We start from the raw sequence: 22407 nt of genomic DNA, 5'->3' as shown, positions 1-22407 counted from the left end.
CTGCGAAATAAAGATAAGCTTGTAAGTGGAAAAATGAAATCATGAAAGCTTATTGCTTTTCCTGTCTCTTGACAATGTCGCCAAACTCGAAAGCCACCCGCCAAATTGGCAAGAGGCCAAACGGAGGGAGCACATTCACAAGGAAATATGAGATTGTGAAAACTAATTATGATTTGCTTCGTAGAACCGTTCATTTCTTTCCGTTATTCAAAAGTTTAATCCTCATGGCTACATGTTTTCAATCTGCGCAAATGTTATTATTGATTCAGTCTTTGTCCGTCATTGTTGAAGGTAGGATTTGATTAAGAACAAATTTTAAAAAATGTAAATAGATATTAGCGCCGTTAAGGAAGAGTAGTGGGTTTCATTATGGACGATAGTTTGTCGGTAGTTTTCAATGGGAAATCCAAGTGACTTGCCGTTCTTATTTAGTGTGATTAAGCTGGACTACTGTGTTAAGCCTAACTTTGTTCGAAGCTGAAACGAAAATTTAGAATTTGAATTGTACTGGCCGTCTCCAGGTGATGCCGATGGATGTTCTTCGGTTCCGGAAACGATGGCTCAGTTATCGGACGTAGAGTGCAGAGGGACACTGATTGTTTCCTTTAGTCTGTCTGTATGCTTAACGGACCATTTATAATTGATCGCTTGGAAGATTACATGGTTTTCAGGGGGAATGGAGGCGGGATTAGTCATCACCAACAGAGTATAAAGGACTGAAGAAAATTGACTCTCAATTAAATGCTTATGAGGGGGGGGGGGGGGGAGGGGGGTAATTTATCGTGCCACAACCAAAATCCTCCGACCAACCCTCCCTGACAAGGCGATGAATGATGAAAGGTCACTGAACCATGTGTATTTTGAGTGGCATAACATAAAGTGTGCCACCACCAGCATATGCTTTGATGAATCTGTAACAAATTTCCAACTGTTTACATTTTAGATGTCAGATTTATGAATTCAAACAGCTTCTCAAGAGGCAATACACACCGTTCGGAATTCACCCCCCTCGGCTAAGGCAGACCAAAAGTAAGACCATTCCGAAAATCCTCTCCCTATAGATTATGCAATTAGTACTATTTTTTAGGTCTCCAAGCGCAAAATTCAACAGGTAATAAACGAGAGCAGCACCTTCTTGATGACTTGCTGAACCCTGAGAAGTACGACAGACGGATCAGACCAGTTGTCAGAAGTGAGGATCCAGTTACTGTAAAGTTTGGATTAGTCGTCAAAAAGATCGAAGACCTGGTGAGTACTGAGTAGCCTGCTCACTCCACTTCTTTCCTTCAGGGACATGAGGCAACGAAAAAACTCTTCCTATTTAGCTCTGTTTTGTGGCGCATGTTGTGCCACAGCCCACGGGCGTTTAATTGTACCGCAGCCAGCCAGCTCAGCTATGACATTTCGGCGCAAAGCTGTTTTTTGCCAACAAGGTACCTTTTACTAGGTTTTGTCCAGCACAGGGGTCTGAGTAGCCTGCGAGAAGATTTATTACTTAGATTGTCCGTAAATGAAAATTCCAATGTTTGTGGTTTTGCAATATGCTTGCAGGATGACCAGAATCAGCTTCTCCTTACACGAGCAGACATAAGAGAGGTATGTGATTTCTTGCTGCTCCTGCAATTTATATACAGCCTGTCAAATAAGGAAATATGTTTTTTTAAACATGTATTGCGTGCGAGTCATGTGCGATGGACAAAGAGTTCCTCGTAAAAATTGCGAGGTTTACTTCAGATTTGATCCTTTCACCACGAAGATCAATGTATCTAATATTAATAATATCGGTCATAAATTTCTTATAGTTTTAGCTCTGAGAATTTGGTTTAAAAGGATCCCAATGTGACAAGCGTCATTTCCTTTGGAAGTTTCTGAGCGAAGAGGTCCTCTCCTAATTTTTCACTCAGGGTTAAATTCACGAAGATAATAAGTGCTGACTTCTACCCGCAGCCGGGAATTTCCTCTCCATAACCATAACTTTTGCACCAAAGTGACGTTAAGATTTTCCCAGCATGTTTTGAGTAACCAGACCTGCCACTACTTTAATATGTTTTAGTACTGGATGGATCCGCAGCTGAGATGGAATTCTTCAAAGTATGGTGGAGTGAAGTACGTAAGTGTCGATCCAAAACTGATATGGATCCCGGATGTAGTGTTGTATGAAAAGTAAGTGTATGAGATGAAGGTGAGTTAATTCGGATGAAGTGCTTTGAGGAAGGCCTTCTTAGTACTTAAGAACATTACGAGTGGTTTCTAACAAGAAGGATTGATTTTATATACTCAATAGTGTAATGTCATTTCACCAGCATATTAAGATGGCCATGCCTAGAGGCTGAACTTTACTTGGTGAAATATGTCTGGTGTTCACCTGGATTTCGATTTTTACCGTAGAACAGTACAGTCCATTAAAGTTGTCTTACTTCTTAAAATACACCCATGCGCTTCATTTCTGGAAAGAAATCTTATGTGCGATCAACCCTCATGTAGTTTTGGTGGTTCATTGTTTTGATACTCTTACTTCTACTCGCGCAACTGTTCGATACTATCTTGTTTCTTCGCTGACAGAACGCTGTGATCGCATTATTAAACATGAAACCCCTACAAAGATAATGTATAACACAATCAGTTTAACAGTCAATAGTGAGCATGGATGGACCCTTGGATGGAAAGATTTACGAACGTATTGCAGACTCAGACAAAACGCGAACACCGAATTTTCTCAACTTGATTTGTTTCGCATATTTTCTTTAGTATAGAGGCTCCGCCTTCGCGCTTTTCGCATAGCGGATACTTTCCTTTGTACTTTGTCCTTTCAGATCTTCGGAAAAAGTTTCATCTACCTCCCTACTCCGCCCTTTTCGGTGATTGTTTTTTCTTTGGCAAGGTTTGAGTCTATGTTGGAAATTCCATGAAACTTTACCGAAAGACTGTTTAGTTTTGTGCTGGCATATTTACGAGAGAAATGATAAGGCCTCTCCATTCAACCCTTAAGAGCAGGGATAGCTCCGGAGTGACGATTGAGCTCGTCTCTCACCAGATAGCCTCGGGTTATGGTAGAGACTCGTTTCTTTTGATGTCGAGGTCATAACTATCTAGATTACATACTTTGAAGAAGTGTCGCTTAACTGATCGGTAAAACAGCCAGCCTTTACGCCTTCTGAGCATAACACTTCTTTGTGATAACTCTATCATTCCGATAATTTTTTTAGTGTCGGGGAAGGTTTTGGTAGCGGTATGAGGCGAACTAAAGCTGTTATCACAGAAGAGGGGCTAGTCAGCCTGAACGTACCAACTATCATCAAGAGTAGCTGCAAGATTCATGTGAAGTATTACCCTTTTGACCAGCAGGAATGCAAGCTGAAATTTGGCTCCTGGACATACGATTCTTTCGGAATTGCATTGGAACTTGAGGTATGCTTCAGATTAATTTTAGAAGCCAGGTAACGGCATTTAGCTTTCGAACCTTCCGGTGATTAAGGCATAGGGAATTGCACACAAGCAAAATTATCTATTTACAGCCGGCGAAAGAGAAGAAACAGTGATATTTTTTCTTAGCTGCATATTTTTCTTTACATCCTCAGAACTCTTCAGCAGATCTGAGCGAATACTCAGCTAGCGTGGCTTGGGAACTATTGGGAGTTCCAGGGGAGTTTCACTCCGTCTTTTATGACTGCTGTGTTGCGCCGTATGATGACGTCACATACAAAGTGCAGATTAAGCGGAGAGCGTTGTATCATGTTATGTATTTGATAGTACCCTGCGCAATGATTTCTGTTCTAACTTTGTTGGTGTTCCTGCTACCTCCCGACTGCAACGAGAGAATGACAGTTGGTAAGGCTGTACTTTTTGGGGTGCTACTCTATCGCTGAAATTCGTTGTTTGTCGTGTTCCTCTAATTCCATTCTTTCAGTATCTGTGTTCCTCTCAATCTTTTTTGTTTTTGTTTGATTTCTTGAATTTTCTCTCCTTTCCATCTCGTTTGGAACCGAACTCTTTTTTGTTTGAGCTTCCATTTTAGAGCCTTTCTGCGTGGGTAGTCAAGCTTGCTGCTGACCGTTTCTAATCTAAATAAGATAATTTGCTTTCATCCACTGAGTTGATAATGTTAATTGTCCACCATAAAGAGTTTCTAAAAAGGAAGTTTCGGGCGTAAGTCCTTCGCTAGCCCTCTGTTCCTCTTTTTTAACCTTTTTATACTGACTACTGGCTATATAACATTTTATCAGGCATGGCGATTCTCGTGGGCTTAAGTTTCTTCTTCCTTCTCGTCGCTGAAAACATGCCTGCCACGTCTGAAGCAGTACCTCTGGTGGGAATGTACTACACTGTGACTATGATAGAGGTATCATGTGCCTTCTTCATGACGTGTTGGGTTCTCCGCTTTCACCATCATAACCCGACGGATGGAGAAGTCCCTAGATGGGTCAAGGTGGGGCTTTCCTGATTGACATGTTTTCATCATTATCATGAATTATCGTCACCCTCATCTATCGTCATCGTTATCGTTGTCGCCGTTTTCATTGTCACTGTCATTGTCACCTTAATGAAATTGTCACTTCCATCGTCATTGTCACTTTCATCGTCATTATCATTCTCATCGTCTTTATAACTGACACTGTCCTTTTCATTGTCATTTTTATGTCTTTAAGTCTTTGTCTTTCTCCTGTCTTCATCGTCATCGTCGCGATCATGTGTTATTTTTATCATCACTTATCATCATCAAGACTGTCATGGTACTTGTCGTCAGCATTATCACTGCCATCAGTAATTACAGTATAAACGACGAAAACAATAACGAAAACGGCAAAAAGCACAGGAATGACAACAAAACAAAGATGCCACGTGGGAATGCAACAATAATAACTACAATGCCTCGCCTCATTTCTTTCTGTTATCAGTTTTTTTATTCGAATACCCAGGTCTATCTGCTTGGTCATGGAGCGAAGCTTTTTCGCTTTAATTTCGAGACCAGCAACCCACATGGTGACTCCCGTCAGGACGTCGATGTGTCTTCGGCAGAAAGTGTTACTGGTCATAAAAGTAATGACATTTCTATTGCAAAATATTTAAGTGCAGAGAGTACTAATCAGTATTTGAGGAAGAGGTGACGCCTTAAGTTTTGTGTGTAAATACATGTTCTCATATCCCATTTACTTTCTTCGTTTAAAGGCGTTGTCTTGTTGAAATAAGCTCTCCTCTTCCTATCCAAAGTGTTTAAAGGTCGTATAAATGGCTTTAGATTGAAGACCGAAAGCTTCTGTTTTTTGGGGACATTAGGAAACATGATTATGGAAGACAGATTTACCCTCTGTTAACTCTTTATTTACCCTCAATTGGCCAAAATGGCATTTAATTGAAGGGAGTTCATCTCAGTGCAAAAAAGTTGACTCATACATTTAATGCCAGCTACTAAAGACATAATTTCTCAAAATTCAAGAATTGTTATAGCAAGAGTAACTCTATCGTTATAATTGCGTCATGGTAAAATTAAGAAGTTTACCTTCTTCTTTTCAGTAAATGATAAAGAAACTCTTGTTGCTAAGGACATAAAAATGGGTAACCAGTCAAAGAGCGGCAGCAGTCATGATCACGTGCCAGATGACAAGAAGAGCACCAATAGGATTCTTGCGGATAATATACGCCACCAGATGATTTTGGAAGCGAGGCAGGACGAGTGGAGAAAGGCAGCCCTGGTGCTGAACCATATCTGTATCTGGGTTTTTGTTCTTGCTGTTGTTGTGTCGTTCATGGCAATATTTTTACAAGCCCCTCTGTAAAAGTCCTTTTAACCTGTACTCTCCCTCTGGTGTCTTCGTGCACTTTTTAAATTGGCGCCGTTAAACCAAAACTAAACAAGTTTGCACCGTTTACCCTTAAAACTAACTAGCGTAGATAACCTGCCATTTCATTGGCGTTCCTTGACAGAGGGCCTGGAAAAAAACTAAGATCAGCTACTAAGAACAAAAGAAAAATTTCACGGAAACCGATGAGCGCTTTAGGTAAAATCATGCAAAATGCCTGAGATGCGGCAAGCTCGTTCCGATGCGAGTGAATTTAATTCATATATCAAGCCTTGTCCAGGTAGTTCGCTATAAATTTGACGACATATCATATCTTGTTTTATCGATTTTGGTCTATCTTCCATCCTCGAGCGACATTCTCCAGTGATCGAAAATGACATAATAACCGGCTTAGCGGTTTAGCTTAAGTGTCAAGTAAAATAAATTTTCGAAAACTGTGACATCAGATGACGGTACGGTCCCAATTCCCCAAAGCAGTTTCAGTCCAGCGGTGATCGAAAATATATCCAGGATTACATTGGTTTTGTGTTTCTCGGTTTTATGATTGGTTAAGAAAATTCGCGCCTCTTTTTTCTCCACCAATCGTGGTTTGGTCTAAAATATTCGCGCCACCTTCTCGACTTATCGTGCATTGGCGGTGCGTCACTAGTCCGGGCTCTTTGATTGGTCAGAAAAATTTTTCGCAATTTTCTAGACTAATAGTGTTTTTACTGGCTCTGTTTGACTGTTGTTATTCCTTTTGCGATACTAAATTAAAAAAGCGCTCTGAACTCATACGATTAGTTATGAATGTGGATAAAAAAAATCCTTCTCAAAATAGTGCGGATACGTTGAAAATATTTAAAAGGGGTAAGTTACTAAAGAAACTGCGGTGCTGCGTCGGCGGGAGAATATAACAGGGTAATTTAGAATTAGCACCTGATTTGATAACGTAAATTGGCCGCCGTAAAGGGTTTCAAAGCTGTCGTTTCGAGCTTTAGCCCTTTCGTCAGAGCGAAAGAGAAAAGGACTAACGCTCGAAACGTCAGCTTTGAAACTCTTTACGGTAGCCAATTTACGTTATCAACTAAGTTGATTATAATAAACTACCTCATAAAAGAGACCTTGTGAACATTGATTCTATCGACATTGAGACAAGTGTAATAAATTTATTGTTATAAAAATCAAATTACATCAAATCATACCAATGTTTTGTCGTACTTTGTCATTCAATACAATATGTATTGATAAACTTTAGTCATGACCGGAACTGGGCGGAATAAGTTGTAATTTACGCTCAATCACCTACCAATGCAACAATTATCCCTAAATCACACTCATTTGATTCTGAAAAACAGACTCTAATCAGCCTGTCGATACTTATGTGATTTCAAGGGTGCAAGTACAGATTTTGTACTTTTTTTTTTTTTCAAGTAGGGCTGACTTATCATAAGTTTGTCGGCACCTACTGGCCGAGGGAGCCATTTTCGTGAAATTTGATATTGCGTTATCCAGAAACAATCTTAGAAATGCATCTAGTTTTATTTATCCTTTTACATATACGCTAACGCTGAATCATATCATCATTTTAACCCACAACGACCTTATCTTTCCTTCGCGAGTTGTTATTTTGCTAACGATTTTGTTTTGCAGCGTAAGCTATTGCAATTCACTTTAACTCCGGACACTGGAGCGTAGCCAGCGAGGTTTCTGGTTTGTATATACAAAGGGTTAAAATGAATCTTTTATAACCGACATTTGTCTTTAAATGGTCAGTGACTTATTAATAAGGTCATATTCAACCTGCTGTTTTTTCCTGGATAGAGTCAAACGCCGTTTTGGTCAAACACTGCACGATTACTCGTCACAGATTGAATTCCCATCAGATCACCGGCATCTGAATTTCTGACCGTCTTTTTCTGTGCTATTTCGCCGCTGTCAATCCGTTGCCTGGTTCCCTTGACCACTCCAGAGATCCCTGAGAAGTCTTCGTCCTCCACCATCTTGTGTGCCTCTTTGATCATCTCGCCTCGTTCTATTTGCTGCGTTGTCTGCTTAGCTAGGCCGGAGATGTTAGAAAAATCTTCATCTTCTACCATCTTGTGCGCCCCTTTAATTAGTTCTCCCTTTTCTATCCGCTGGGTTGTTTCCTTGGCGACTCCACGGGCAACGCCGAAGTCTTCAGTGTCGACCATCTTGGGTGCTTCTTTGATGAATCCGCCCGACTCGATTTCTCGCGTCGTTTCCTTAGCACGGCCTTGGATAGCGGAGAAATCTTCATCGGCAATAGTTTTTTTGGTTTCTTTATGAGGTGCGCCTTCCTTCTCGTAGCTGGCTTTCACGGCAAGAGCTACACCACGGGCAGCTTCTAGTTCTTCTCTCTCGTTGTCCATGGTTCGCCTTCTCGGTCCCTGATTTGAAGCCGCTTCCTGAAATTGCTTCATTTGTTCTTTGGTTGATCCGGGTGACACGATGGGTTCCTCTCGCTCGATAACTTTTTGGTCTTGAAATTCACCCTTTTCGTATCGATGCCTGGCAGCAGAAGCCAAGCCACGACTTAGCGCTTCATCTTCGATCTGTGATTTTTCGTATCCTTTCGAAGCAGCTGCTTTAAGAGCTTCCTTAGTTGCTCGAGCGGCACCAGATTGCGGAAGTTCTTCCTTCCAAGAGTCTTGAAGATTCGACTCGGCGTGGATAACTTTATCCTGTTCAAACATTTGCCTGACACCACGTGCGCTGCCCGGAGCAGGAAGAGCATCCTGTTCGTCTAAGGCCTGATTCTTGTTCGATGAGTCCTCCAAACTTTGCATGTACATAGCAGTTCTTGCTTTGGCCCCTCCTTTCTCCGGTTCAAAGCTCAGACGCCTCTGTGCCTTTTCTTCACCTTCACCATTCTTCTCAAATCGACGTCGCACGGCGGAAGCAGCACCAGCTGAAGGCATTTCTTCGATGATATCCTTCTCACTCACGTGTCTGTCCTCGGCACGGTTGACCTGACCAGACTCGAAATTTGCACGCGTCTTGGATGCGATGCCTGCGGTTGGTAAGTGTTCCTCTTCTTCATCTCCTACCTTTCTTTCTGCATTACTCACTTTACCTTTTTCAAAGGCCTCTCTGTTTGAAGCGGCTATTCCACCTTGAATATCTTCGAGATCTTCCATCTCTCTTTGACGCGAATTTGCTCTTGAAGCCTGATGTTCTTGATACCTCTTCATGCTTGCTTTAGTCACGCCTGAAAGTATCTGCAAATCTATTGGAGTCTCTTTTTCTTGCTGTTGCGGCTTAGATTCAAAGATTTCCTTGGCTCGTCTTGCGCTACCGGTTTTTGGAAGCTCCTCTTCTGTAATCTTTCCTCTTTGTTCTTGTTCCCTTAAAAAGAGACGAGAAAAAGACAAAGGTGAGCCAAAGCTCTGTCGATATGTTCTTGTTACGGTTTTTATCGGTATCCGCCTAAAATTAAATTTGTACGATTCCAAGGCTCGTCAAGGAAAACTATCCGTACTCGTAAACAACAACTTCTCTCGAAGGCTTAAACTCAACTCTGGTAGGTGAAGGCTATGCGTGTGTCAATAAACACGCCCCTTTGAGAAGACAAACAGTATTCGGTTTCATGCCAGGTTCTAATTAAAAAATAACACAAACGTTCGCAATGTTGAGTTCTTAACCCTTTAACTCCCGGATCAAAAATGTAATTCTCATTACTGTCAGCCATACAATTCTTATAATGTTAGCTCAGAGAATTTAGTATTGGATCAACTTATTATCCTCAATTTGATACTATTCTTTATCCTCATCACTTGTCTGCTTGATATTGTATTGATATTTTAAGGAGAAATTCTGTCTTGGTCATTCATGAGGGTTAAAGGGTTAAGGCTTGTAAGGTTCAGTACTTAAGGTCCGTGTCTCGTTTCTTCACAGTTCTGTTCTAATATTAAGGTGGTATTCCGTTAAAAAAAACTTAGCCTCTTTGCTTAATGTTACACAAAATTTTACAAGTAAGCAGTCAACGATTATTCCAATGAGTGACAAAATACATTGATTCAGAGAGAAAAAAAAATAACTCTCTGACCTTCTGCATAACTCTCCATGCGCCCTGATGATTAATGTACGAAATGTCACCATCAGAAAATCTTTATGGTGGCCAGTTTACATTAAACATTTACATAAAACCAAATTATCCCCTCCCCCCCGACGTTGCAGCACAGTTTATGTAGAAACTTAACCCCTTTTATCTTTTATTAATTTGTCTGGATAGCTGACCGGATTACTAACTGACTGACTGAATGGTTTCGAAATGAAATATGCAAAACCAGTTAAGAACAATTAATTTCACCACCGATCACGTTCCAGAAATATGGAAAAAAATTGACGATGAAACTAAATGATGAGCTTTTGAACAAAGTAATCATTCTATTGTCGGCCCAAAATGGCAGAAACTGAGAATCTGCGGATCGCTTACCAAAGAGCACCCGCAAAGCCATCATTCTTGGAAAAGTGTTCTCGCAAAATCGAAAAATGGCTGCTTAATGAGACCTTGACCTGAAAATTATCTTACCAGATCTCATAAATTATGAAACGTTATCTGATCCAAAAGTAACATTGTCAATTCAAACACACCACGGAAGTCGTAAAAAATTGCCTCACTGTATGTCTGTCCAACAGTTACACTGCAAGGTTCTCCCTATCCTCCAAATGTAACAGTCACGAAAAATTTACAAATGCTTGGAAGCCCTAGGGCGAGGTGTAACTCTTAAATCTGAATATGAAATTAAGTTTCTAAGGAATAATATTGAAAATCGTGCCTGAAGATTCTAGGCTTTTCGAAAGTATTTTTGGTTTCAAATGTTTATTCCTTCATCTTTTGAAATAGAAAACCAATAATTCTGAAACACGTGCCACGGGTTTCGTTTCAAATGAAAACATTACTAGAAGCACTTATCAAAGGATCTAAAATTTTTTACGTCGTATAATATTGTTTGACAGCAGAATGATCAAATTCACAGCGATAATCTTAAAATTTTCAATCTGGATACGTAGCATTGGAAATTCAAGTCATACAACGGTTGGTAAGTCCGAGAAACGCTTTGATTTTGTTCTTTATCGACATCTTGCCGTCGAATTTGACTATTGAGCTACCTCAAAACACCAATGGATGAGTTAGTACTCCAGAAGTTCAAAACCTGGTTTGTTTACAGGTTGAAAAAATGAATTAATCAGCGATGGTGAAACATACCTTTAAGCTCTAAATCGAAATTGTCCGGTGGAATGCGATATCTATCGGCTAGAGTCACTGAAATCGACTGAAGGAGCCGCCAAAACACGCTACCAGCAATGAAAATAAAATAATCAGAACCGCCTTGACTTGCGTATCAGCCTGGCAGGATGGGCAACAAACAATGCTAGATCTACCAATACCATCACAGAACTTTGATTACATTCAATAAAGTTACCGAGAGTCGGCTCTCTGTCAGAGAGCCTCGACTGTCTGTATCTCGCTCATTAAACTTCATTTACAACCAGGTGCCAAAGAAATATTCCAGAAAAGCTCCGTCACAATAGGGTTGAACAGGTGACATAGGACGATAATCAATTATACATATCGCTGTGCATCGTCCACCGTTTAATTTAACACCTCCTGTTTGATCCTTTCGTAATGCTGGTAATTGTCATGTACTCGTTCAAATGACATGTATGCTTTGAATTAATTATTGTTTTTTAGATTTCCATCTTTTTGTAGAGAGATTCTGACTGTGTGAAACTTTCGACGTCTATGGAAATTCGATCCTGTTTAATATTTCTGAATTCTTAAATAAATGAATGTATATCTTAAAGATCGAGAAAACGGGAATTACAGCATTAAAGAAATATTTTCGATCGGAGTTTTCAACCTCAGGGTTGACAGAAAAATTGTATTTTTTTCCTATTCGGGAGAAAACACCAAATAAAATGATAAATTTCCTGATCCTTCATTTGTGATAGCAATCATAGAGACCTAAAATTGTCACTGTTTTTTTTTTAAATTTATGCAACATCAAATCAGCCCAAACAATGCAAAGATGTAGCTACAATTTCAAAAGTCATTCTAGTCAAAACCACCCCCTGCGAGCCCCCCACGGATAATTTTGACCTAGAGTCGCAGAGTGCAGTTTAATCAACATGGGTTCCTTTTCAATGTAGTTTTAAGTGGACTTGAACTTTAGTCTTACGCAAGGAGCGAAATATTAAAGGCTGAGGAAGATTACATGAACGGGTCCCGCTTGACAATTACTGAGCACCTAAAAAAATTAAGCAGAATTGTTACAATTTAATCAGAGCATGGGGCCGCTAAAGAACAGTTTATACGATCTCTACTCGATGATTTTGACTTTACTGTGTCTACGCAATGTTAATTTTGCCGCAAAACAAACTTGACTGTTGATCATGAAAACAAAGTGTGACAAGTTTTTCTTTACACACCCCTTGACATAAGTTTGTTTTTCAGGAAACGAAGAAAGGGTCTCTTGAGATTTCCCCTAGATTTCCACTTCAAACAAGACAAACAAAGGAAGCTGAGCTAAACGAATTTGGCCCTGCATCAATACGGTATTTTCAAAGAATGGAAAATATTGCTTCAGTTGGGATAGGAATTGAGATCGGCTCTACAATTTTATGTGTGCTTGCCACCGTCAAAGGATTCTTGAATATTGTGCGGTTAGTAAATAAGACAAAGCGGTGAGGCAAATGGGTCATCTACAGATGACAGACGAGCTATACTGTAGAGCAATAAACGAGCTTAAAAGCAAGTAATTTCGATATTATCTACGATGTATAATGCCCGAGGCTGGTATTTTAATCAAATTAGTCATGCTTAACGTATATATCACCTTGATCAGATCGAACTGTGTTTACTTAGACCCCATCCGATTACCAAAATAAAATCGGCGTGAAATATAGTATTTCCTTTGCCACGCACGGATTCTCTTTTATGTAGTGTCCCACTTGTAAAATAGAAAGTTCGAGAATTTTTGTCCATCCCCGGCCCTTTGGAAAAATTTATGCTATTCAAAGTGTTTCCTTTTGTGTTACGTCTCTTTGAAAAATTAAGGAGCACTTAAAACCACTGTAATTCCTATCTGAAGTGTATGCCAAAATTATCCCATACTTGTATTTTCATTATTGACATCACTGATCTTACACAAATGTTGATTTTGTCTCAGTCCCAGATAATGCTGTTTTTATTGGGAGAACACACTCAAACTATACGGGTTTTAACTCAATACGCACAAATCCCCCAAATCAGTATGCTGACTACCCGATTTGGGACTAATTGGCTCGAGATTAAGGGACTTCAGATGCGGCAATTTTATTGGCTATGAGGAATGTCATCTACTGAAGTGTTAGAAAATATCATGGCGTGACGATTTTCGCTAAAAATTACCATCTGTCATGGTACAAAAGCAGCGAGCTCCATCCAACAGAGGTCATTCATATTTCATTGAAAAACTTCTTGAAATAATTTTGATGAGCAAGTTGTAGTAAGTTGTTCTTCCACCAGGTCAAGTTCTTCATTGCCAGTTAATGTTCAAAGTCCTCTAAGGGACAAAAGTTAGTTTGGTGGTAGAACAAGGCTCGGAATAATTAACTCTAGTTTGTTTGCACAAAAAGACATACTTTTGCATCCAGTAGGGCCATTGTAAATGCTAAGAGATGCATAAATATTCAAGATTGTCGCTGAATTAAGCTTCAGGCTAAAACAGTCCTTTCGCGATTTCGTATCTTTTGGATCGGTTGTTCAAAGGGCAAAGACATTATGCGAAAATATCCACCAGAGCTAAAGTTATCTCTGTACAAACAAATATTAGAACAAGGGCATTTTCCCAAACCACAGGCCGTAAAGAATTGCAAACGAAAGCGCTAAACTAAAATTAAAAGTAATAAAAGTTACATTTAAACTTTAAGGCCGCAAAAAGGTCGATCTTTCCGATTAATAAATTTAGGAGAATTTGACTATGCTCTGGTGGAGCACATGATTTACATCACATGAATTTTTAAGATTAACCATTTATATAGCCATCCCGTTCAGAAAAACGCGAAGTTCTATCCAATAGCGATAGGTGACGAAATCGCCTTTACATTTCATTTACAATTTTTAGAACTTACGTTCGTTCGCGTTCGATCTCTTCTTTGTCAACCTCTTCCCAATAACTAGCACTTTTCACTGCTACAAGTTGTGGATCATCTACTTCTCCGTTTCTGGAATCATCTGTGTGGTTCACCGCGGCGATATTCACATCTCCGTTCACAGGATCCATACCTTTTAAAGTCGAACAGTTTGCGCGAAGATTTTCTGTCTTGTGTTGTCGCGAACGGAGCCAAATGCCAAGAGTTTGTTGTCTGACACTGATGCAGTGACTTTGTAAACACACCTAGATATTGAAAAGCGCTGCTGAAATGCTTACTTGAAATGGATTATTGTTGATGTTTCGCATGGGTGATCAGGCCAATGGGAACGCGCCATTCTGTAACGGCATGCACCAAGTACCTCTTTTGGCTTTTTTTGGTCAAGTGTACGGAAATGCTCCCTACAACGAATTGGCTAAACTTCTGTTAACATGAGCGACATGAGGTCAATTCAGATCAAGATTTACGAGACAATTTACCAATCAAGATTAACCTTTTTTTTGTTAGGCTATTGCCTCGATACATACTTAGACACGAGTAGTCTTCGAAACAATTCAAGGAATCTCCGCCTCTTTCAGTCTTTGTCTGTAAATTTGCTCTAAACTTAATCATAGGAATGCATCTGATAAACATATTATCAGGTAAGCGATAATAAGGCAACATCATTTCCCCAACTATGAATAAAATATAACAAACTACGGTTTCGAGTAGAAAAATTTCACTTTTGGCCAGATGGCCGCAAGTATGAGTTTGACCCTTTCTGTTATCATATCTTGTTTCAAACAGAGCCAACGTCTGGATGCAGGGTCAAACGCCTACTATGCCAGCTATGTTAATAACGCCTAGAAATTTCTTGTAAGTTGCATCTTTTCTCTAGCGTGATGGATAACTTATTTTAGTATTCAAGACTTATTTCAACCATATCTCCTTTTCTGGGCATTGTTTAATTTCAAGTTCACTACACCGGATCAACTAGCCAAGAGGCACGAAACAAATACAAAACGATCACATGAAAAACCGTGTACAAACGTTCATCGCACAGACGCTTGAAAATCAACAGCCATTTCGTGACACAGTGATCAAATTCAAATGACAGAGGCTCTTTCAAAGTTGGATTAAGTAACTTAGACATTGAGACCAGCAGGGGTTTGGCCAAACTCAATATTAAGAGTACTATTTATAGTATTTGCAAAGTCTCCAATACTAAAGTTCTTTCCGATGGAATCTAGAGAAACATTGCCCCTTTCATGCCAGGCAGCAAAGAGTTATCACTGACAACATTAAATCTAACATGCGAAAACTGAGCTGGCTTTTTTGATTAACTTTGTCTTATCAGAAGAGTGCAATTTGCTTCTCTCTAATTATAGTAATAACATTTTAAGTATGAAACAAATTGACAGGTATTCGAAATTTTTAGCTCACAAACCCGCTTAGTACTGCAGAAAATTGCTTTGAACCAAGGCGAAATGAGGAAGTCAGCAGACTTTCAATGTTTTCTTGCAGTTTTTTTTTTAACCATGACCATCAATTTATTCCAATTGTAGTATAAGCCGTCCATTTTCGCGAGAGGAATTGAAATTCAAAAAAACGTAGAATTGTCAGACCAAAACAACACTTGAAATGATCGCTTCAACTTTGCCAGTGACACAATACAATATGAAACTCCTCCTCAATCACAATTTACAAACAAGTGTTATCAGTATAACAAAGATAACTCTATGAAGGGTATCTAAAAAAGTTTCCAGAAGTTATCGCTATCGTTATTAATTCAAACTAAGCCAGAAAAAAGGTAAAAGAAGGCACGTTAGAGAAGAGGACAATTACTTCAAGATATAGGTAGAGGTAACTTAACTCATTATTCAAAATTAAAAATACAATCTAACAAAACCAATGATGAAAAATAATGCAACGGAAGTGTGGCGGATCAAACTTTATAAATAACCGAGATACTAACAATGCCCTGATTGGTCGACAACCTATCGTTTATTGCACTGGGTAACCCATAGGAAATTGAAACATTTCAATTTTACTTTATGAAAGCAAGGGACAGCTCTTTCTATCGGTTTACCGGCGTAATAACCCATTTGGGATGTTGGGAGAACACGAGAAAAGGCTGTTGATCACGAGCCGAAGGCAAGTGAATGACAAACTTTTTCTGTGTTCTTCCGACATCCTGCGTGAGTTATTAATGCCGGTGACCCGATTAAAAGTTCGGTCTATTGCTTCAGTAAATTTGCATCATCGTTGATTCAAAAAAGTAAAGTCCCTTCTGTAAAGGGACTTTTCTTTCTGTAAATGTAAATCTCACAGTATTTGAGGGGCAGGAGAAAAAAATGACATGACACGGATCAATAAGGTTGAACAGATTGTATAATTTTGTGATTATTGGTTCTGAAAATCAAACTTGCTGTTATCTTCAAGAAGCTCACCAAAACATGATTTAAAATTCGAGATACCATAACGATTAATTTGGATTATTGTGGGTTTTCCACCGTGTTTACCAAAAATTCATGACACTGTAAACAACGAGAGGTGCTTCGTTTACACAAGTGCAACATGTGTACCATAAATAAACCTAATTACGACTAACAACTTTATTTTTACAAAAAAAAATTAGTTTTTAAGGAGCAGTCATCATTTAACGATCATTAATCATTTAAAATCCTTTCTTCCCCCCCACTCAACAGGTAATAAATAATGACCAGTCCCTTTGAACGTTAAAACATGGTGACCATGTTATTCATAAAACATCTACCTCGAGATAATTACATTAAGTTACATATGGCAAGCTAAGACTACAATAAAATTATTGTTTAATTTAAAAACCATCTAAGTTAAAGCCCCTACTGAATAATACGTGCAAATTTAAAAATATGGGCTGAAGTAAATAATTAATAATGCAAAAAAATTACTTTGTGACTGGAAGGCTTAATTATTTAATGGCATTTAAGCTGCAAAGTGTCAAATTTGAGCTGAGGCTTCCTAGTAATGTACCCAGCAATGGTTTGACCCTGGATTTGGGGGGGGGGGGGGGGGGGGGCAGGCTACCCATGGGAAAAAGACTTTTTTGTCTGTGCTTTTTAGTTAAACCCACAACATCCTAACATCAGCATGCATATTCTCCTCACTGTTCTTCAAAATATTCCTAAGGTGCTGTCAAGGAGAATTTATAAGACAATTAAGAGTATCTTTGGTTGATGATCACTTTCGTTATTCTTGTTATCTTAATGTTTGATTCAGGGATGATATTGTAAGGAGAACTTAGATGTTAGTCAGTCTTAGGGGTCAAAAGGTTAAAAGACCAGAACCACGGGAACTGTCCAATCACTTGGTTGATGTCAAAGTGTGCCACGAGTTGTAGTAATCTTGTTCCGTTCCCAGCCTTGAATTACCCCCCCCCCCCCCCCTAAACTCCCAAGATCTAATTGTTAATTCACCCTCTGTCTGATAAACGTTTTGTTGTAAATTAGTGACAGGAATTTGGTGTTAGATCAAGAAAACACCTTCTAACTCATGAGCCTGAGTATTCTCATTACTTGTTAAATGGATAATGTATGGATGTTTGGGGTAGAAGTTTCGTATTCATCACTATTGGGAGTTTAAGGGATACAAAAAGCATGTGCTTATTAGATAAGGTACCTTTGTTCTCTTGGCTAAAACAACACTGAGCCAAATTAATCATGTCAGGTCAATTACATGAAATTGTGTTGAATTACCAAACTAAGGTCTGGTAAAATATTCCTGTTTAGAGTATTACATGTATATCATGACTTTTCTGCTGTCAGTTTAAAAAAAAATCTGTTCACAACCTTTGAATAATTGCCAAAATTTGGGCGAGCAAATATCAAAGTAAGAATTTAATCTAGTACTCCTTGAATGTCTACAGTGTTGTCACCATGGCAAATTCCACCACTGGACAGAACCCACAATTGTTCAAAATAACAAACACCCATGTAATTGTTATGAATGATCTATATCTGAGTCTTGTAATAGAGATGTATCCTTTAATTGATTCACTAAACTTTCCTCTTCTTTGCTATGGAACACTGATCCAACTTGTATACTAGGTGAGATGAGAGGTTCTAGATTCTCTCCACTGACCTATGAGAAAAGGAGCCCACAATAAAAATGCTGCTTACTTATTTCCAACTGTTTAATCCTATTTCTTAGCCTGTTGCAATTGCAAATTAAGACATATACTGTAATTATCTGATTACCAGTAGGTGTCCAACCTTCAATAAGCACCCACCTTCTAAGTAGGAAAAGTTAATAGACACCTTCCCTTCTCCTCCCTCTCCTCCCCCCCCCCCTCCTCCCCAAGGTTGCTTAATTGAAAAAATATTGTAATTGTATTTCACAACAGCTGGGGTTAAAAACAACTTTTTAGCCATTGGTCTGGACTCTTCCAGAAAATCAGAAAGTGGGAAGTTGAGCTCATCAAAGGTTTGAGGTAGGAGAGATGATACATTGCATGATTGGACCAAACAAGGGCAGCAAAGAAGATCACTGAAATTGTTGCGAAGATGATAGTTTGATAGTTATCAGAGTGAAATCAACTCAGGTTCAAGTTTGCATGCAGTTTGAGTAGGTGAGGGTTTGAGTTCACAGTCCTGAGTCAACTGTAAAAATTAATGAAATGCAATGTCCAATTTCATGTTTACTTACTGTGGAATTAAAAAGTGATCTCCTAGCTGGTGAAACATGGATAACCCCATTAGCTGGGCTGTTATGGGGAACAGAATAAATAGGTTGTGGGGAAATCGAGATAGGTGTTGAAAGTCCAAAAGGATTAGCAGAGGTTGATGAAGGGTTGGATCCTTCATGAAAGTTCATTTCCCTTCCTAATGATGACAGCTGCTGTGTGAGTCCTAACAATCCTCCTTCATCCACGCATAGAATGACCCATATAACATCTGAAACATTAAAATTAAAAGTAAAATAAATCAGTGTATTGTAAGTTAATGTCTGCACTCAAGCTGAGAAGCCTGCCTAGTCAGAGCTAATCCTGGTTTCCTTGGCATGAAATGTATGGTAAGGTAACGTCTGTACTCAAGCCGAGTAGCCCACCTAGTTAGAGCTAATCCTGGTTTCCTTGGCAGGAAGTGATTAGGAGTTTCACCACTCTCTCCTCTCCCCCCCTCCCTCCCCCCCATGGATGGGATGCTTGTCTATCCCAAAGATGCCCCTCTTGCGTGTTTTATCAGGCTTCCCTGACAATTTGCAGATACCCATTTATACTCCCGCATGAAGAGAAGCAGTTTGAAAGTAAAGGATTTATATAATTAAACAATTGCAAACTTGAAAATCAAGAGATTTTCAAGCTAATTCTCCTCATCACTGCTATAGGAAATGTATAGAGAGCTGTGTGGAGAATTTACATGCTGATGTTATGGTGTGAAGGATTAAAAAGCCCCTTTAAGGTAAAAGTCCACAGCAATTTTGTCTCATGAAAGTTCACAGCAACAATTCAGAGCTGAATTCACAATGATTAAATTAGGAACTTGATAAAATTTACTTGTTACTTGAAAAAAAAAGATCAGAAGAATAAGCTATAATATACGCCACAAACTTGTGTGAAAAAAATTATGCCTTGATTTTTATGAAGTTGACTCCCATAAAGATTTCAAATAAAAAGTACATTTATCCAGTCTCCACAATGAAACAAAATTATTTTTAAAGAAGGGGGGAGGGGGAGGGGGAGGGGGTTGGGAGGTAAGGAAGACTTCAACTTAAAAAAAAAAAACAAAAAAAAAACCCCCCAAAAAACCAAAAAAAACAGAGGACATAATACATAGTTGCATTTCTGTCACATAAGTTTATGGGACTTGTGACAAGTATTGCACATGGTGAAGTTTGGCAGTATATTTACTTACCCCCAAAATACTGTCCAGATGGTGTACACATCCTCCACTGACCCTGATACATGCCTGTTTTCGCAGGTGATATCATGTTCACACTAAGGTCATAAAATTCGCCAGCACTCAAAGATTTAACAGAAACCAAATTTACAGGACCCAGTTGGTCACCAGATGTGTATTTTAGAAACACTCCATTGGGCCATGCAATAATGCCTGTAAGAAAAACAAGCACTGTGAGCTTCTTAGTTACATTATGCATATGACTTAAACTTGGAAGATGTGATTGTTAATGGTTAGCAAATTATACATCAGAAATCTGTGTTCAGATGTTGGTGCCTTTTATTGTAGATAATGTTTTAAACTGTTTAAGAATAACATAAAATCTTTTTCCCAATTCCTGAAAAACAGAACAAAATCATACCCTTTTAAGCTGCCAGTTAAAGATAACACTGGCTATAAAGCACAAAAAGTTCTAGATTTTTACCATTATTTTGAATTCTCCATGTTTTCACAAAGGCTGTGTTAGGTGGAACAGACTCTCCCTCTCCAATTGTCACATCTCTAATGAATGCCATACTTGGTAGTTTGTCTTGAGGACTGTTAAAATCATAATAAGCCCCTACTGCTGCCTACAAAAGCAAAAAGAAAATACATTTGAGGTGATTTGAATAGTGATACCACAAAATATCATTCAAGGAAACCTCTGCTTGTGGGACAAATCATTCTTAAATTATGAAAGAAATAATCTGCATAGTGAAAGTTTTTTTTTGGCACAACTGGGAATGAAGAGTTTGGTGAGAAAAATAGTAACAGTTATTTGTTGTTGTGAAACTGGAATTTTGTGCATGATGCAATGTTGTATAGTAGGAGCCATTGTTACTATAATTATCTCTAAGATAACCATGAGACTACTGTCATGAGAGTTCTTTTCCTCATAAATTCTTTTGTCATTTGTCAAGTTCATTCCATTGGTTGTTCAAGATGTAATTAAGTGAGTCATGATGACATTGCATTCATTAATTAACCCTTTCACTCCCAGGATATGAAAAACTGTTTGCCATAATGATTAATAACTGGTGCTAAATAATATATCAAATAATATCCCCTGGTTAATAACTTTCTTCTCATTACCTAACTGCTTAAAAAATATATCCCTAGAGTAAGGAGAAATTCACATTTGGTCACACAATGAGAAAGGGTTTAGTTTTCTCATTCACTGATAACACATGTGCACATTCAAAAGCTTAACCCCTCTACTCCCAAGATCTCATTAAGAAAATTCTCCTTAATATCTGTGATACAATTGTTATAATGTTAGTTTGGAGAATTTAGTAATGGATCAACTAGTGATTCCAACTAATATTTTTATTCATTCCCATCACTTGTCTCCTTCATAATGTATATATATATATATATATATATATATATATATATATTTTTTTTTTTTTTACTTTCTTCATATTACCTATATATATATATATATATATATATATATATTGTAAGGAGAAATATTGTCTTGATAATTAATAGGCAGCTGAAATAAATGAAATCCTAAAATCTACCAGAATAGTTCCTACACAATGGTAAAGTGTAATATCCTTTCAATCTTTGAGTGACCTGAATATTTAATGTAATTTTGATAAAAAGTCAAATAGGGCCGATAGTTGATGAGAATTGGAATATTTAAATTGTGGTCTAACTCCAAATTCTCTAAACCAGCCATTAAAGAAATATGCGAGTATCTGTTAGTGAAACTTTGGGGTTGAAGCTTAGAGAAGGCATTAAATAATTCGTTATGTACTGTACATTCATAATATCCAACCTACACCTTAGGTGACCACAAATATGCCGCACGAACATAAAATGCCCGCCGATTACCACAATTCAACACCAGTAAAGGATAACAGGAGTGAATCCCAAACATAACAATTAAAATTTGAAATTGTACAATAACGTTAAATCATATAAGAATGTTCAAAAAGAAGAAGACAAAAACCGCACCGGCGCAAAAGACTCATTAGAGAAAATTGGAAGGTTTGACCATGAGAAACGAAAGAAATCGAATGTCTTTTGAATGAATACAAGTTACCCAATCCAATCTGTAATACAACACTTAAATAAATATACATAATCTTACCTGAAGATTCCTTGAGACAGGCAAACAGTCATGACGGAAAAACAAAGCCATTGATTAGCGTCACGATTTTTCCAGCATATAAAATTTAAACAAAGTAAATAAACACCCACAGAAGAGAAGGCCTGAAAACGAAAATAAAGCAATTTATATTTACCAGTTTGTCATATCGAGGAAGAAAGCGCACCCCGACGGATTGAGTTGAAAATCCAACAGTCTTTGAAGTTCATTAATTAGAACATCGTGATCCGTGGTCCCTAAACAACTAAATTTTGTTAAAAGATCGCCATCTAATTCGCAGTCTACATCCATCGCAAGTGTTCTAATTACGTTAGAATGTCGTAAAATTCGATTCTAAACAACGCATTTCAAATGTTCTAAACGGCTGAGCCAAAACGAAAGCATGATGACGTCATGCATCACCGCAGAAATCGCTGACCGCTTTGACCCGAAGCCTTCAAAACATAGTTATTAGTGC

At 38.4% G+C, this 22407-nt stretch overlaps 3 protein-coding genes and 1 long non-coding RNA gene across 6 annotated transcripts; 2 read left to right on the top strand and 2 right to left on the bottom strand.

Annotated features, from left to right (window-relative positions):
- Nucleotides 1-41: 41 nt before the first annotated feature.
- Nucleotides 42-6985, top strand: LOC113684705 (neuronal acetylcholine receptor subunit alpha-7). Of its 2 annotated transcripts, none has more exons than XM_089184774.1 (9): nucleotides 42-291; nucleotides 1112-1248; nucleotides 1552-1596; nucleotides 2054-2163; nucleotides 3207-3408; nucleotides 3579-3828; nucleotides 4224-4426; nucleotides 4917-5037; nucleotides 5512-6985. In XM_089184774.1, exons 1-9 carry the CDS (start codon nucleotides 42-44, stop codon nucleotides 5772-5774), a joined length of 1581 nt encoding a protein of 526 aa, XP_089040900.1. In that variant the 3' UTR covers nucleotides 5775-6985. The 2 variants fall into 2 exon arrangements, with proteins under 2 accessions (XP_089040900.1, XP_027057899.2); XM_027202098.2 differs by having other exon boundaries at nucleotides 1088-1248.
- LOC113684706 (uncharacterized) lies at nucleotides 6927-14342 on the bottom strand. Of its 2 annotated transcripts, none has more exons than XM_027202099.2 (2): nucleotides 13917-14342; nucleotides 6927-9146 (listed from the first exon to the last, which is right to left on the bottom strand). In XM_027202099.2, the coding sequence occupies exons 1-2, from the start codon at nucleotides 14066-14068 to the stop codon at nucleotides 7604-7606; spliced, it is 1695 nt and encodes a 564-aa protein (XP_027057900.2). In that variant the 5' UTR covers nucleotides 14069-14342; the 3' UTR covers nucleotides 6927-7603. The 2 variants fall into 2 exon arrangements, with proteins under 2 accessions (XP_027057900.2, XP_027057901.2); XM_027202100.2 differs by lacking the exon at nucleotides 13917-14342 and adding an exon at nucleotides 11011-11464.
- Nucleotides 14343-14720: 378 nt separating this feature from the next.
- Nucleotides 14721-19366, top strand: LOC149038501 (uncharacterized). The gene is made up of 3 exons (XR_016180403.1): nucleotides 14721-14792; nucleotides 18301-18387; nucleotides 19284-19366. It is a non-coding gene; the product is annotated as an uncharacterized LOC149038501 (long non-coding RNA).
- On the bottom strand, nucleotides 16290-22304 carry LOC113684731 (protein ILRUN). Its single transcript, XM_027202121.2, has 6 exons — nucleotides 22087-22304; nucleotides 21933-21942; nucleotides 20280-20424; nucleotides 19811-20008; nucleotides 18603-18850; nucleotides 16290-18038 (listed from the first exon to the last, which is right to left on the bottom strand). The coding sequence occupies exons 1-6, from the start codon at nucleotides 22239-22241 to the stop codon at nucleotides 17898-17900; spliced, it is 897 nt and encodes a 298-aa protein (XP_027057922.1). The 5' UTR covers nucleotides 22242-22304; the 3' UTR covers nucleotides 16290-17897.
- Nucleotides 22305-22407: the final 103 nt, after the last annotated feature.

This window comes from Pocillopora damicornis, chromosome 10 (genome assembly GCF_964200805.1).
Source record: "Pocillopora damicornis chromosome 10, jaPocDami1.2, whole genome shotgun sequence".
NCBI classification, from domain to species: Eukaryota; Metazoa; Cnidaria; class Anthozoa; order Scleractinia; family Pocilloporidae; genus Pocillopora; species Pocillopora damicornis.
The sequence above is the reverse complement of the archived record's forward strand: the minus strand, read 5'-3'. Positions and strand labels throughout refer to the sequence as shown.

Bases quoted from the DNA above. Each gene is read 5' to 3' on its own strand.
- LOC113684705 (XM_027202098.2), top strand. From the start codon at position 42: ATGAAAGCTTATTGCTTTTCCTGTCTCTTGACAATGTCGCCAAACTCG. The intron at 1,249-1,551 runs GTGAGTACTGAG...ATATGCTTGCAG, and splicing joins TCAAAAAGATCGAAGACCTG to GATGACCAGAATCAGCTTCT. The intron at 3,409-3,578 runs GTATGCTTCAGA...TTACATCCTCAG, and splicing joins GAATTGCATTGGAACTTGAG to AACTCTTCAGCAGATCTGAG.
- LOC113684706 (XM_027202099.2), bottom strand. From the start codon at position 14,068: ATGGATCCTGTGAACGGAGATGTGAATATCGCCGCGGTGAACCACACA. The intron at 9,147-13,916 runs GTAAGTTCTAAA...TCTCTTTTTAAG, and splicing joins GAGATCGAACGCGAACGAAC to GGAACAAGAACAAAGAGGAA.
- LOC113684731 (XM_027202121.2), bottom strand. From the start codon at position 22,241: ATGGATGTAGACTGCGAATTAGATGGCGATCTTTTAACAAAATTTAGT. The intron at 20,009-20,279 runs GTAAAAATCTAG...TTTTTCTTACAG, and splicing joins ATGGAGAATTCAAAATAATG to GCATTATTGCATGGCCCAAT. The intron at 18,851-19,810 runs GTAAGTAAATAT...TTAATGTTTCAG, and splicing joins ATCTGGACAGTATTTTGGGG to ATGTTATATGGGTCATTCTA.